Source organism: Bombina bombina, chromosome 12, assembly GCF_027579735.1.
Source record: "Bombina bombina isolate aBomBom1 chromosome 12, aBomBom1.pri, whole genome shotgun sequence".
NCBI classification, from domain to species: domain Eukaryota; kingdom Metazoa; phylum Chordata; class Amphibia; order Anura; family Bombinatoridae; genus Bombina; species Bombina bombina.
In genome coordinates, this window is record NC_069510.1 from 76,292,102 (window position 1) to 76,306,841 (window position 14,740).

The 14,740-nt window shown below is 38.6% G+C and overlaps 1 protein-coding gene across 1 annotated transcript in view; it reads left to right on the forward strand.

Moving 5' to 3' along the window:
- Nucleotides 1-14,740, forward strand: part of LOC128642779 (multidrug and toxin extrusion protein 1-like) — a 585,931-nt gene that overhangs the window by 175,179 nt on the left and 396,012 nt on the right. Inside the window, exon 5 of the mRNA XM_053695580.1 lies at nucleotides 11,490-11,638. Coding sequence (XP_053551555.1) covers nucleotides 11,490-11,638 — 149 coding nt within the window. The remainder of the gene's footprint in view (nucleotides 1-11,489; nucleotides 11,639-14,740) is intronic.

Sequence of the window (14,740 nt, forward strand, 5' to 3'; positions counted from 1 at the left end):
TCGGCCATCTGAGGAGAGGTAAACTTCAGATCAGGGGACAGCGGGCAGATGAATCTGCATAGAGGTATGTAGCAGTTTTTATTTTCTGACAATGGAATTGATGAGAAAATCCTGCCATACCGATATAATGTCATGTATGTATACTTTACACTTCAGTATTCTGGGGAATGGTACTTCACTAGAATTACACTGTAAGAAATACATAAAGCTGTTTAATAACTAGAGATTATGTTTAACGTTTTTGCTGGAATGTAAAATCGTTTTCATTTACTGAGGTACTGAGTGAATAAATGTTTGGGCACTATTTTTCCACTTGGCAGTTGCTTAATCTGTTTTTCTGACAGTTTCTGTTCTCCCTCACTGCTGTGTGTGAGGGGGAGGGGCCGTTTTTTGGCGCTTTTTCTATGCATCAAATATTTCAGTCAGCAACTCATTGTATTCCCTGCATGATCCGGTTCATCTCTACAGAGCTCAGGGGTCTTCAAAACTTATTTTGAGGGAGGTAATTTCTCTCAGCAGAGCTGTGAGAATTATAGTTTGACTGAGATAAAAAACGTTTATTCTGTAATTTGTTTCCTGCTTTCAGAATTTGTTATCTTTGCTAATGGGATTAAACCTTTGCTAAAGTTGTGTTGTTTACAAGGATTGAGGCTATAACTGTTTCAATTTATTAATTTTCAACTGTCATAGATCTTCTGTGCTTCTTAAAGGCACAGTACGTTTTAATATTATTCTAATTGAATTGTATTTCCTAGTTGCAAGTTTATTTGCTAGTGTGTTAAACATGTCTGATTCAGAGGATGATACCTGTGTCATTTGTTGCAATGCCAAAGTGGAGCCCAATAGAAATTTATGTACTAACTGTATTGATGCTACTTTAAATAAAGGTCAATCTGTACAAATTGAACAAATTTCACCAAACAACGAGGGGAGAGTTATGCCGACTAACTCGCCTCACGTGTCAGTACCTACATCTCCCGCTCAGAGGGAGGTGCGTGATATTGTAGCGCCGAGTACATCTGGGCGGCCATTTCAACTCTCTGACGAAGAAGTGTTGTATCACTTCGAAACGCACATTACAAGGTCATCAACAACAAGGGAATAAGAAAAATAAAGATATTTTACGTGCCTTTATCTTACCTCATAATTGATTGAGGTTGTCAAATGTAAGCATAACTGATCTTGCAAAATAAAAACCATTTTATTGTAACTGTATTACGCTATGTATCTGTCTCTTGTTTCTCCTCTATGATCCATGGAATGATCTGACACAAGATAAAGATCCTCACCACCATAGAGAAAAGAAAAGAGTCCAGGAGTCTCCATTACTATTCAACAAACGATACCCAGCTGAAACATCTTTGCAAGAGAGTCCAGGATTTCCATTAAAGGCATACTACGGGAAGTGCAGGATTTCCCATTTAAAAGAAAATCTTACCTCTCGACAAGAGTCCAAGAACCACCTTTAAACCTCAAATAAGCTGACACCTTACCTCATATTATTGAGGTACTTTCTGGTAAGCACATCTTACTTACCTTAGACAAAGAACTGTCGAAGTATAAGAAATAATTTTGTCTACGAACTCATTTGATGGACATGTGTACATTATTCTTATGACACAACAACCAGCAATACTGTATATTGATAAATACCTAAACATATACACCAACAGTAATCAGCTGTGCGCCCCTTTTGATTTTTTCTCTTTTTTCATATATATATATATATATATATATATATATATATATATATATATATATATATGCATACAAAGAGAGAAGCGCTCTACCAGGAACGAACAACAGCTCAGTGGCTTGTTCTATGGCGATTTACCACCCGGAAGCAGCCTCTTTTAGACCAGTGTGCTTTTCACAGAAGAAAACTGTCCTGAAGTATATCAGTCTGATCCTGCCAAGTAAGGTCAGTCCAGCCCCGAAATACCAGGCAATTCTCCTCTGAATAAGGAACATGACAACCCCAGACGATCGTTTCGGCCTCCTATGGGCCTCGTCAGTGAGGTGGAGCCACATTCCTCTAAGCACACTGGGCAAGGAGTCCATGTCTGGTTTCCCCCATCACCCATAGGGAGACTTCCCCAGGGTCATAATAATTTGCATACAAAGAGAGAAGCGCTCTACCAGGAACGAACAACAGCTCAGTGGCTTGTTCTATGGCGATTATATATATATATATATATATTTTATATATATTATATATTATATATATATATATATATATATATATATATATATATATTATATTTTAATTGAGATTGCATTTATTATTTGTCATTATGATTATAGTCATTATTATTAATTTATTTTTTTCCCCTTCAATTCATCACTTGGTTCTTTATATTATGCACATATTATCTATGAACAATCCTCAAATATCTTTTAGATGTTCCCTATATTATTATCATCATTGTACACCTATTATCACTATTGTATCACTACATATACTAATTTCAGCTGCGGCATATATATTATATATATAGCCGTTTTCTTATTGGCTATTATTATTTATTATTTTTTTTCTATAGCCCGTTTTCTTTATTGGCCACCATTCCCGATTTTCTTAGAGGATGATTGGTGGGTTTTTCATTACGCCACTTCCGCCATCATCTTTATGCACATTCATACGAAATTTTGATTTCACGCTACACTTGTCACATATACTTATAGAATATGTTCATTGCAGACCATTTATGGCCCCACATACCCCTGGTTTTATAATTGTTAGTCTGACGTTTTTGTCACCTAATTCCGATCATATCATTATCTATAGAGCGAGTATCACTCATTTGGTCGCTTGTTCCGGTTTCTAAGATTTCTAATTGGAGCACTGTTTCCTGTCTGTTACACCTAGAGCCAATTTTGCTCATTTGATTAGTTGCTCGCTCCGTCTTTCTAGACATCGGATTGGAGCATTGTATAATCGTCTAACTTCCGGTTTCGCTGGGATGTATACGAAGGAAGCATCTATCTTTTACATATTCATCTATACTGTGAGTTATCATATATACTTATTATCTTTACACTTGTATCGTTCACATCCTTTAAAAATTACACTTTTATTGAAGCACTTTATATGGTTGACATCACAATGAATACTGTTATTTATTTGTTATATTTCATTTTGTCTCATAAATCTTTATTTATACATTTTTTATTGTATAATATATTTTTATATTTGGTAAAATACTATCATTTGTGAAGCACACACTATAGATGAAGGGTTAAACACTGTAGGACAGCATCTCTTGGGAAGTTTCTGTCCAGGTGTTTGTCATTTGCAATTTCCTTAATTGTTTTAGGTGGTGTATATAGGAGTGTTATCTTTCAGTGTGTAACATATGCCTGATGAAACAGCGTTTGTGCTGAGAAACGCGTTGCATTGATACAAGGAGGACAAGCATTTGCCCAACCTGCTGGTTCTTGTTTTTAAGAATGTTTTAATAAATCTTTTATACTTTATCTCTGGAACTGCCACTGAGTTTCAACACACCACCTTTGTTCTATCTCAATTGGGACTGAGCCTTTTTTGCTGTTAAACCTTTGCCCAGTCCCTGTGCTTACTTCTGGGACCTCATATCCAGTGTTTGGTGTTGCTTTTGTGGATCTACCTTCCCTGCAGCTTCCCAAGAATCCGCTTGGATTGTTCCTGGTGCCATATAGGATTGCAGCAAGCTGGGCTGCTGTGAATGCCCAGTTTGTGCCTGATAGCACTGTATGAGTGCTCTGAATAAATGTGAGTACCCTGGTGTGGTTTTTTCCACTATTTTGGTTCATTCTACTGGTAAACACACCTCTTTTTTTGTCTCCCTGTGCCCAGAAAAGAGTAATGACTATTGCAGTAATGATTGTAAACCAGTCTATTGTATTATATGTATGAGATTGGTAGGATCTGTCTTTTCTCATAAACACTTGACTTGATACACCTTGCAAGAGAAAGGTGAACATTTAGTAGAAGCATTAGTTGCGTTATTGAAGGCAAACTCTGCCATAGCTAGATGGTCTGACCATTTATCCTGATGGAAAGAACAATAGCAACAGATATATTGCTCTAACCATTGGTTTACCCGCTCTGTTTGTCCATTTGTCTGAGGATGGAAAGATGTGCTATAACGGTGGTCTATCTTGAGTAGTGTACACAATTGTCTCCAAAACCTTGATGTGAATTGTGTATCATGGTCGGTGATGATAATGGTAGGCAGACCATGTAACCTGATAATCTCATTGATGAATAGGCGAGCGGTCTCGGATGAAGTAGGAAGTTTTTTATATGGGATGAAATGCCCCATCTTAGTGAAAAGGTCCACGACCACAAGTATGGTGGTGTAGTTAGATGATGGGGGTAGATCAACAATAAAATCCATCCCAATGGTATGCCAAGGGCGGTCAGGAATTTGAAGTGGAGTGAGTAAGCCGAAAGGGCGAGCCTTTTCAGGTTTGAGTGTGGTACAGATATGGCAAGACTTCACATACTCTTTTATGGAGAAAGTCATGTTGGGCCACCAGTAATTTCTTTTGCAAGAGATCCTGTGTTCTATGTATCCCTGGGTGTCCAGCTAATGGAGTATCATGATGACTGGAAAGCAGAGATATCCTAAGAGTAGGAGGTATGTATATTTTATCCTTGTAACAGTACAAACCATCTGACCTCTTCAGTAAAGCATTTTTTATCATGCTACTATCCTTCAGTTGTTCCTCTCGGATGGACCTACGTAGATCTTGGGTTATACCGATGGAGGAGTGAGGTGGTAGTATTGTCTGTGGAGATGTATCAGTAGTAGGTGGAAGATGACTTCTTGACAGTGGATCGGCTTTACCGTTCTTAGAGCCAGGCCGGTATGTGATGTGAAAGTTGAATCTGGTGAAGTAAAGACTCCAACGGAGTTGACGAGCAGAGGGTGTCTTGCTGGATTGTAAGTATTCTATGTTACGGTGATCCGTATAAATAAGGATTGGAATGGTGGTGCCCTCCAGGAGATGACGCCAATGCTCCAGTGATTTCCTTATTACCAGAAGTTCTTTTTCTCTGATGGAGTAATTCCTCTCAGGAGGTGACATTAATTTTGAAAAGAAAGCTACCGGATGAATAGGTTCTGTGGGTGATTTGCGTTGTGAGAGTATAGCTCCTATAGCATAATTGGAGGCATCTACTTCTAGTATATATTGTAGCTGTGGGTTAGGGAAATGAAGAATTGGAGCCGAAGTGAAGGATGTTTTCAGAAGGTCAAAAGCTTCCTGAGCCTTTATACTCCAGTTGAACGAAACATGTGATCCAGTGAGAGTGCTGAGGGGTTTAACGATTGTCGAAAATCCTTTGATGAATTTTCGATAAAAATTGGCAAAGCCTAAGAAGCGTTGGGCCTTCTTTTTGCAGGTAGGAGTGGGCCATTCTTTTATAATGTCCACTTTATTCTGTTCCATCTTGAGACCTGAAGGGGTAATTTGGTAACCCAGGAAAAAAGAGTTCAGTGACATGGAATAGACACTTCTCAGGCTTAGCAAAAAGTTGATGTGTTCTTAGGCGGTCTAAGACCCAAGTGACATGCTTGACATGATCCTCCAAATTGTCATCCAGGTACACGACCATGCACACGTCCAGCAAATCTCTAAAGATGTCATTAATGAAGTGCTGGAGCGTGGCAGGGGCATTACAAAGCCCAAAAGGCATCACAAGGTACTCAAACAAGCTGTAACAAGTTCTGAATGTGGTGAGCCACTCATCACCCTCCCGTATTCTGACCAAATTGTAGGCCCCTCTCAAATCAAGCTTCGTGAAAATCTTAGCTTCTCTAAGGCGTTCAACCATCTCTGGGATCAGAGGCAAAGGGTACCTATTCTTCAGAGTTCTATTGTTAAGTTGTCGGTAGTCTATTATTGGTCGTAATGTGTTGTCCTTATCCCTGACCAAAAAAATGCCAGCTCCTGCTGGAGAGGTTGAGGGCCTGATGAATCCCTTTTTCAGGTTATCATCAAGATAAGATTTGAGGTGGTCTAGTTCTGGCTGAGAGAGAGGGTAAATATGCCCATATGGAATTGTAGCACCAGGTAAGAGGTCAATCTGGCAATCGTAGATACGATGTGGGGGCCGAGTCTCGGCTTCTTTCTTGTTGAAGACATCCAAGAACCCTTTTTAGACATTTGGTCTAAGTCAAGAGAACAATATGAGTTGATATCCTGTTTATGTGGTTATAGGAGAGTGGAATCAGGATGCCCAGAAAAGAGTAATGACTATTGCAGTAATTATTGTAAACCAGTCTTTGTATTATATGTATGAGATTGGTAGGATCTATCTTTTCTCATAAACAGTTGTATAATAGCACCAGCTCAGGTTATATACTGACTGAAATATTACAATACACTATCCGGTTGTTAGCCGAGAGAACAGCGTCTATTCTGAGCTAAATTGTTCAGTGTGTGCTGCAGTGCAGTTACAAGAAAGAGTTGTGTGAAGAAGCACCAATCCGAGAACAGTATTAGCTGTAGGGCTAACCTGTTTATGTGGCTCCTCCAATCCGCTTTCCAGAATTGCTGGCTGGTCTGTGTGAGCGGAGGCTCCTCCAATCCGTACAGCGGATTTACTGACAGGCTGAGCTGTGTTAGAGATGCAGCGTTTTCGTCTGGTTTAAGTTTGACTGAAGTGAAAAACGGCAATGCTCACTGTAAGTAGAATTCACACATGGTAATGTCTTGATGAACAGTTTGGAGCTCAGAGGAGTGCTGCTGAAGATTTATCCTTATATGAGGAGATTTAGACAGGGATATGAGCTATATAGGCTTTTACGTGCCCCAGCTGGTGTATTAGCAAAACACAGCTTTGTCGTCGTCTGTTGAAAGTGGTAAGGAGCCGGAAAGGCTAATAAGAGCTTGTAAGTAACTGAGTTAACAGTAAGCCAGAAGGAAGTTAGGTAGATGTCATTGTTCCATGAACTGTTTGCTACACTAAGACTTCATTAATTGGCCAAGAGCATAGAGTGTCATGGGAATTTATGAGGGAGCCTTAAAGAGATAGGCACCAATAGTGAGAGTCCATGACACCAAATTACTATGGTATCATTATGCGACTCTCATGAATAGAATTGTGGATTGGTGCAGGAACGCCAGCCACAAGGAATGGGTAGTTTTAGAACATGAGCTCTCTCAGAGTAACCAACTTGGATTTCAATGTTGGCTTAAATCTAACAAAGACCAGAGCTCCCCAAAACTCCCTCTATTGGTTAAAGAAACATTTAAAATCTGGGAAATTTTTTTGAGAGGGCACAAAATGATCTCCACACCCCTTTCCCCATTAACACCCATGATGGACAATCCCACAACCCCCTTTCATTTCATATTCCACACTTATGATTAACACTCACTTCCACAAATGATACCCCATTATTTAATCTTACAAAATGGAAAACTTAAATCCAAAGAGGAGTTACTCGAGATTATGGGTCCCTCCCTTAACAATTGGCTAATACACCATCAACTTCTGTACTATCTCTCGACACATGTAGATAAAATCAACTTAACTCGACCTTTGACCCCATTTGAGTCATTTGTTATTTACCATTTCCAAACACGGGCATCTTCTCAATATCATATAAACTATTACTCTCACATCGCGCAGCTCACCCCCTATCTCACAAAACAAGCTGGGAGACAGAGCTTAATGATCAACAATCAGCTAAGACATTGGATATTATATATAAACAGATGAGCTCTTCTGCTTCCTCTATGAACATTACGGAAATGAACATAAAACTTCTTTGTAGATCTTTATCTTTTAACCCTACTCACTAATACTCGATCCTTGACAAAACGTTCTCCTATTCTATTCAATGTAACAGTTCAAGAACACCCTGTATCTGTACAGTGTATGTTTTCATTTGATATAATAAAGCTTTTTGAAAACAAAAAAATAAAATAAAAAAATAATATGCATTATACATGACAATGCGTATCACTTAAACATTGGATATAAATGTAAAACTAAACTATTAACCCCTTATGTGCCCTCACCCACAATGCAACCTACACTATTAACCCCTTATCTCTTCTTTACCCCACAGGGGGTGTAATTTCTTCTGCTGGTTATGTTTACATAACTTATCTATATCTTGGACCTAAGCACAGAAACTTTCAGAATAGGTGCAGATACCACAGGCTAAATTAACTATTTCAAATAACAATATAAGGGTAAAGGAAATACTTGTAAAAAAAAAAATTGAATACATTCCAGCAGGTAAAATGGATCACTTGGAACAAATTAAAGAGGAGAAATTTCCGCCACAAGCCCCTAACGTAGTAAGCTCCCTAACTCTTTAACCCCTAATCCGCCAATGCAAACTACCCCTACACTACTTAACTACCTAACACTCTCCACCTCTAAGCTAACACCCCTTAAATTACAAAAAAATAACATAACCTAACATTACAGAAAACAAAAACACTGCCAAAAAAACCCTCACATTTATGCCTCTACTAAAACTAAGGCCCATTAAAAAAAAAAAGAAAATACCCCAAAATAAAAAAATAAATGCTGAACTAACACTAAAAGTTACTATAACAATAACCATTTGAAGGGCTTTTTGTAGGGCATTGCCATAAAGTGACATAGCTTTTTTCACTTAAAAACTACAACCCATTCTACAATAAAAGTAACCCCCCCACCACCCCAAAAAAAGCCTAATCTAAAAAAAACAAAAAAAAACACAACTATACACAGAGAGAAGCACACACACAGGAACGAACAACTGGCTCAATACTATTTTTAGCCTGTTCTATGGCGATCTACCACCTGGATGCAGCTTAGCCCAGTAATGCTTATCACAGAAAAGAACTTTCCTGTAGTATATCGGTCGGATCCCCCCTATTACGGTCAGTCCAGCTCCAAAATACCAGGCAATTCCTCTCTGAAGAAGGAACACAGCAACCCCAGACAATCGTTTTGGCCTTCATTGGGCCTCGTCAGTGAGGTGTAGCCATATTCCTCTAAACACACTGAGCAAGGAGTCCACGTCTGGATTCCCCTTTTTCCCATAGGGAGACTAAATACACACAGAGAGAAGCACACTCACAGGAATGAACAACTGGCTCAATACTATTGTTAGCCTGTTCTATGATGATTTAACACCTGGGTGCAGCTTCTTTTAGCCCAGTAATGCTTATCACAGAGAATTTCTCTCTGAACAAGGAACACAGCAACCCAGGCCCAGACGATTGTTTCGGCCTTCATCGTTTCGGCAGGATCAGACTGATATACTTTGGGAAAGTTTTCCTCTGTGAAAAGCACACTGGTCTAAAAGAGGCTGCTCCTGGGGGGTAAATCACCATAGAACTAGCTGATGAGCTGTTGTTCATTCATGGTAGATCACTTCTCTCTTTGTATGTAAAAAATAACTATCCTAGAAAAAAATTGCCTTAAAAAGGGCATTTGGTTGGTCATTGCTATTAGAAGGGAATTTAGTAGGGCAATTCTAAAAAACAATTTAATTTCTTCTTTCTTCGTCCTCTGGGGGGCGGTCCTCTTCATCTTCATGGTGGGGGTCCTCTTTTTCTATCTTCTGTCTTCTATCTTTAGTCTTCTTCCATCTACCATACAATCCATCTTTTTTTCCTATCTTCTTGCAGAGGTCCTCTTTATGTGGTCACCGCCACACAATGAAGCTTGAATGTGAGGTTCCTCCTTATATATAGGGGTGCCCTTGCATTTCTATTGGCTGATTTTTTAATTCTTAGTCCAATCAACCAATACAATGAAAGCTTTTTCTTTTGGTTGATTGGACTAAGAATTGAAAAAATCAGCCAATAGGAAACGCAAGGGCATTCCTATATAAGGAGGAACCTTGCATTCAAGCTTCAGTGTGCAGCGTTGACCGCATGAAAATGACCTCTGCAAAAAAGGCTATAGGCGGTATAGGGGTTAATCAGTTAGGATGTTTATTGCGGTAGGCTATTGGCGTAATAGGGGTTAATAGGTTAGGAAGTTTATTGCAGTGGGCTGTTGGCGGTTTAGGGGTTAATAGGTTAGGAAGAATATTGCGGTTTGCTATTGGTTGATAGTCATAAGTAGTGAAGGATTAGTTTGTGGTGGTGGGTTATTTCGGTTTAGGGGTATATATTTAAAAGGGATCCTTTATTTTACATGTCCCAGTGTCGGTGCCGATGCTGCTTGGAATATTTCGCCAGCAATGCAACACTAATGTCAGCACTTTTGAATATTTTGCCGGCATTCTCAACATTGATTTGGATCCCTTTTAATTATATCACCGTCTCGCAGCACTTTCAATCATCAGGGCCATAGAGCTGAAGCCTTAATAGTGCAAAAATGACAAAAGGTATGTCATTTTTGCATTACAATGTCCCTTTCAACATTTTATATTACAATCTCAATGTCTCAAAGGGACATAAAAGAGCAATTATAAAATGCTCTAATGCGTTAAATCATGTATTATTGCTACTAAAATAAATCATGATAGTGTATTTTTACTATGAATAATAATTAGTAAAAAAGAAAATATAACCTTGAGCTAGAACACAACAAATAGCATATTGGTGCCATTGAGAGTGGTCAAATACAAGAAGTTCATTTCACAATAACGTATCATTTTACTTGATTTTTCATGTATTTTATTTGAAACTATTATATTTATTGATGCATATCATAATAAAACACTACACTGAAATAATTGCATTAAGAAATTCAGTAAAGCAGTTTTTCTTTCATTTGGAATAACTTTATAGCATTATAAACATGAATAAATGATGTGCCTGCAACAATGTCACTTTTACATTAGACTGTCCCTTTAAACATTTTATATTACAATCTCAATGTATCTTAAAGGGATATAAAAGAGCAATAATAAACTGCTCTATGTGTTACAGCACTGATTACTGCTACTAAAATAAACAATGAAAGTTTATTATTACTATGAACAGTATAAAAGGACAGTCTAGTTAAAATTAAACTTTCAGATATGGCATGTCATTTTAAACAGCTTTCCAATTTACTTGTATCATCAGATTTGCTTTGTTCCCTCTGTATTCTTTGTTGAACGCTAAACATAGGTAGGTTTGTATGTTAATTTCTAAGCCCTTGAAGGCCTCCTCTTATCTAAGAGCATTATAATAGCTTTTCACAGCTAGTTAGTGCTAGTTTATGTGTGCCATATAGGTAACATTGTGCTCCCTCCTGTGGAGGTATGCAGGAGGCTGCACTAATTGGCTGAAATACAAGTCTGTCAAAAGATCTGCAGTTTACAGAGACTTAGATACAAGGTAATAACCGAGGTAAAAAGTGTATTAATAAAACAGTGTTGGTTATGCAAAACTGGGGAATGGGTAATAAAGGGATTATCTATCTTTTTAAACAATTACAGTTTTAAATAGACTGTCCCTTTAATAGAGAAATACAGTTTTTAGTTTAATATCTCGTTAGTGAAGATTCATCTCCTCGCCTGCAGACCCATAATGATTTTATTTTTCTCTTTCAGACGTACGGAGGACGCAACCTAAAGCTTGTAGGAACTATCATGCAGAGGAGCATCTTAATCCTTATGCTTTTCTGCTTTCCTTGTTGGGCCCTGTTTATTAACACTGAACCTATTTTGCTCCTTTTTAAACAGGATCCAGAAGTAACCAGGTGAGACAAATTTTCATAGCCCCCAAAAAATCATAACCACCCTTATTGATTATAGTGTGTTTATTGTCTAGCAAGGCCAGCAAGCATTGGCATTACTGTATTATATGAGTATAAATAGACTGTATGATAGAAATGTGCTTTCGGCTTCGGATGAATACGAGAGCAGCCCAATGCATTATTGGATAAAACAGATGAATGATTTCTTGACCAAATTGATTTGTTTATTGATTAGTACTGTTTTGGGGTCAAATAAGGTTCAGGAAGGAGGAGCAAATGAGGTATATTGTTTGGCTAATCAGCTCAATTATTTGTAAAGATGTATGGAGGGGGGGGGGGTCTGACCACACAGGTGTCTACTGTCCCCTGTCTAATGATGTCATAGTATAGGGACAGTTAGGCACTAAATGTTGGATTTAAGTCATACAGACTTGTCCAATTCAGCTTTATAGGGACATTTTACACTAGATTTTTCTTTGCATAAATGTTTTGTAGATGATCAATTTAGTTTTTTTGTATCAATGTATAGTTTTGCTTATTTTTTATAGCATTGTGCTGATTTTCAGACTCCTAACCAAGCCCCTAAGTATAAGATGTAGTCTGAAGTCTACAGATTCCTACTTGCACCTGTTTGTGTAATGGGTCTTTTCATATTTAGGTGAGGAGGGGGTCTGCTTCCCAGCCTGACCTCCCAGCCTAACCTCCAAGCCTAACATTGCAAAACTGGGAGCTTCTAAGTAAGTTTTAAAAAAAAGTTTTATACTAGATTTTTAGATCAGTGTCTGTGCATATTCCTCTTTAAAGTAAGTGTCTATTACAGGGGTGGGCAAGACGTAGATCACGGTCTACCAGTGGACCGCAAGTGAATTTTGAGGTGACCGCCTGTAAGATTTCAAAAGTCTGCATAATAAGAGAAAGATTTCTCCTGTTAAGTGTAGTCAGTCCACGGGTCATCCATTACTTATGGGATTATATCACCTCCCTAACAGGAAGTGCAAGAGGATCACCCAAGCAGAGCTGCTATATAGCTCCTCCCCTCTACGTCATACCCAGTCATTCTCTTGCACCTAACTAATAGATAGGACGTGTGAGAGGACTGTGGTTGTTAAACTTAGTTTTTATTTCTTCAATCAAAAGTTTGTTATTTTAAACAGCACCGGAGTGTGTTGTTTCTTCTCAGGCAGCATTAGAAGAAGAATCTACCTGAGTTTGTGTATGATCTTAGCGGTCGTAACTAAGATCCACTTGCTGTTCTCGGCCATTCTGAGGAGTGAGGTAACTTCAGAACAGGGGATAGCAGGCAGGGTTCACCTGCAAGGAGGTATGTTGCAGTATATTATTTTCTAAGGAATGGAATTGACTGAGAAAATACTGCTAATACCGATGTAATGTAAGTGCAGCCTTAAATGCAGTAGTAGCGACTGGTATCAGGCTGATATGTATGTATGTTTACACTGAGGTATTTCTGGGGAATGGAACTTCACTAAGAAAATACTGTATATATTTAAGTAATATTTGAGCCTCCACTGCAGTGAAAGCGACTAGCAGCAGGCTTATTAATAACATTTCATAATTTTATTTTTAAAAACGTTTACTGGCATGTTAATCGTTTTTTTTCTGAGGTACTTGGTGATAAAACTTTATGGGCATGATTTTTACCACATGGCTGTCGTTTGTTTCTGAATAAAATCAGTTTACTGAGCTTCCCCACTGTTGTAATATGAGTGGGAGGGGCCTATTTTAGCGCTTTATTGCACAGTAAAAATTCAGTCACAGTCTTCCTATTTCTTCCTCCATGATCCAGGACGTCTCTACAGAGCCCAGGGGTCTCCAAAACTAGTTTTGAGGGAGGTAATCACTCACAGCAGACCTGTGAGAGTGTGTTTTGACTGTGATAAAAACGTTAATATTAAATTGTTATCCGTTTTTGGGTACTAAGGGGTTAATCATCCATTTGCTGGTGGGTGCAATCCTTTGCTAACTTAATGCATTTACTGTGAAAATTTGGTTGCTATAACTAATTTGGTTCATTGTTATTTCAACTGTGACAGTTTTTTGTGCTTCTTAAAGGCACAGTAACGTTTTTTATATTGCTTGTAAATTTATTTGAAAAGTATTTTCCAAGCTTGCTAGTCTCATTGCTTGTCTGTTTAAACATGTCTGACACAGATGAATCTCTTTGTTCAATATGTTTAAAGGCCAATGTGGAGCCCAATAGAAATTTGTGTACTAATTGCATTGATGCTACTTTAAATAAAAGCCAATCTGTACATGTAAAGAAAATTTCACCAGACAACGAGGGGGAAGTTATGCCGACTAACTCTCCTCACGTGTCAGTACCTTCGCCTCCCGCTCAGGAGGTGCGTGATATTGTGGCGCCAAGTACATCAGGGCGGCCCATACAAATCACTTTGCAAGACATGGCTAATGTTATGACTGAAGTACTATCTAAATTGCCAGAATTTAGGGGTAAACGCGATCACTCTGGGGTAAGAACAGAGTGTGCTGATAATAATAGAGCCATGTCTGATACTGCGTCACAATTTGCAGAACATGAGGACGGAGAGCTTCATTCTGTGGGTGACGGATCTGATCCAAGTAAACTGGACTCAGACATTTCAAATTTTAAATTTAAGCTTGAGAACCTCCGTGTATTACTAGGGGAGGTATTAGCGGCTCTGAATGATTGTAACATGGTTGCAATTCCAGAGAAAATATGTAGGCTGGATAAATATTTTGCGGTACCGGCGTGTACTGACGTTTTTCCTATACCTAAAAGGCTTACAGAAATTGTTAACAAGGAGTGGGATAGAGCCGGTGTGCCTTTTTCACCCCCTCCTATATTTAGAAAAATGTTTCCAATAGACGCCACCACACGGGACTTATGGCAGACGGTCCCTAAGGTGGAGGGAGCAGTTTCTACTCTGGCTAAACGCACCACTATCCCGGTGGAGGATAGCTGTGCTTTTTCAGATCCAATGGATAAAAAGTTAGAGGGTTACCTTAAGAAAATGTTTGTTCAGCAAGGTTTTATATTACAACCCCTTGCATGCATTGCGCCTGTCACGGCTGCGGCGGCATTCTGGTTTGAGTCTCTGGAAGAGA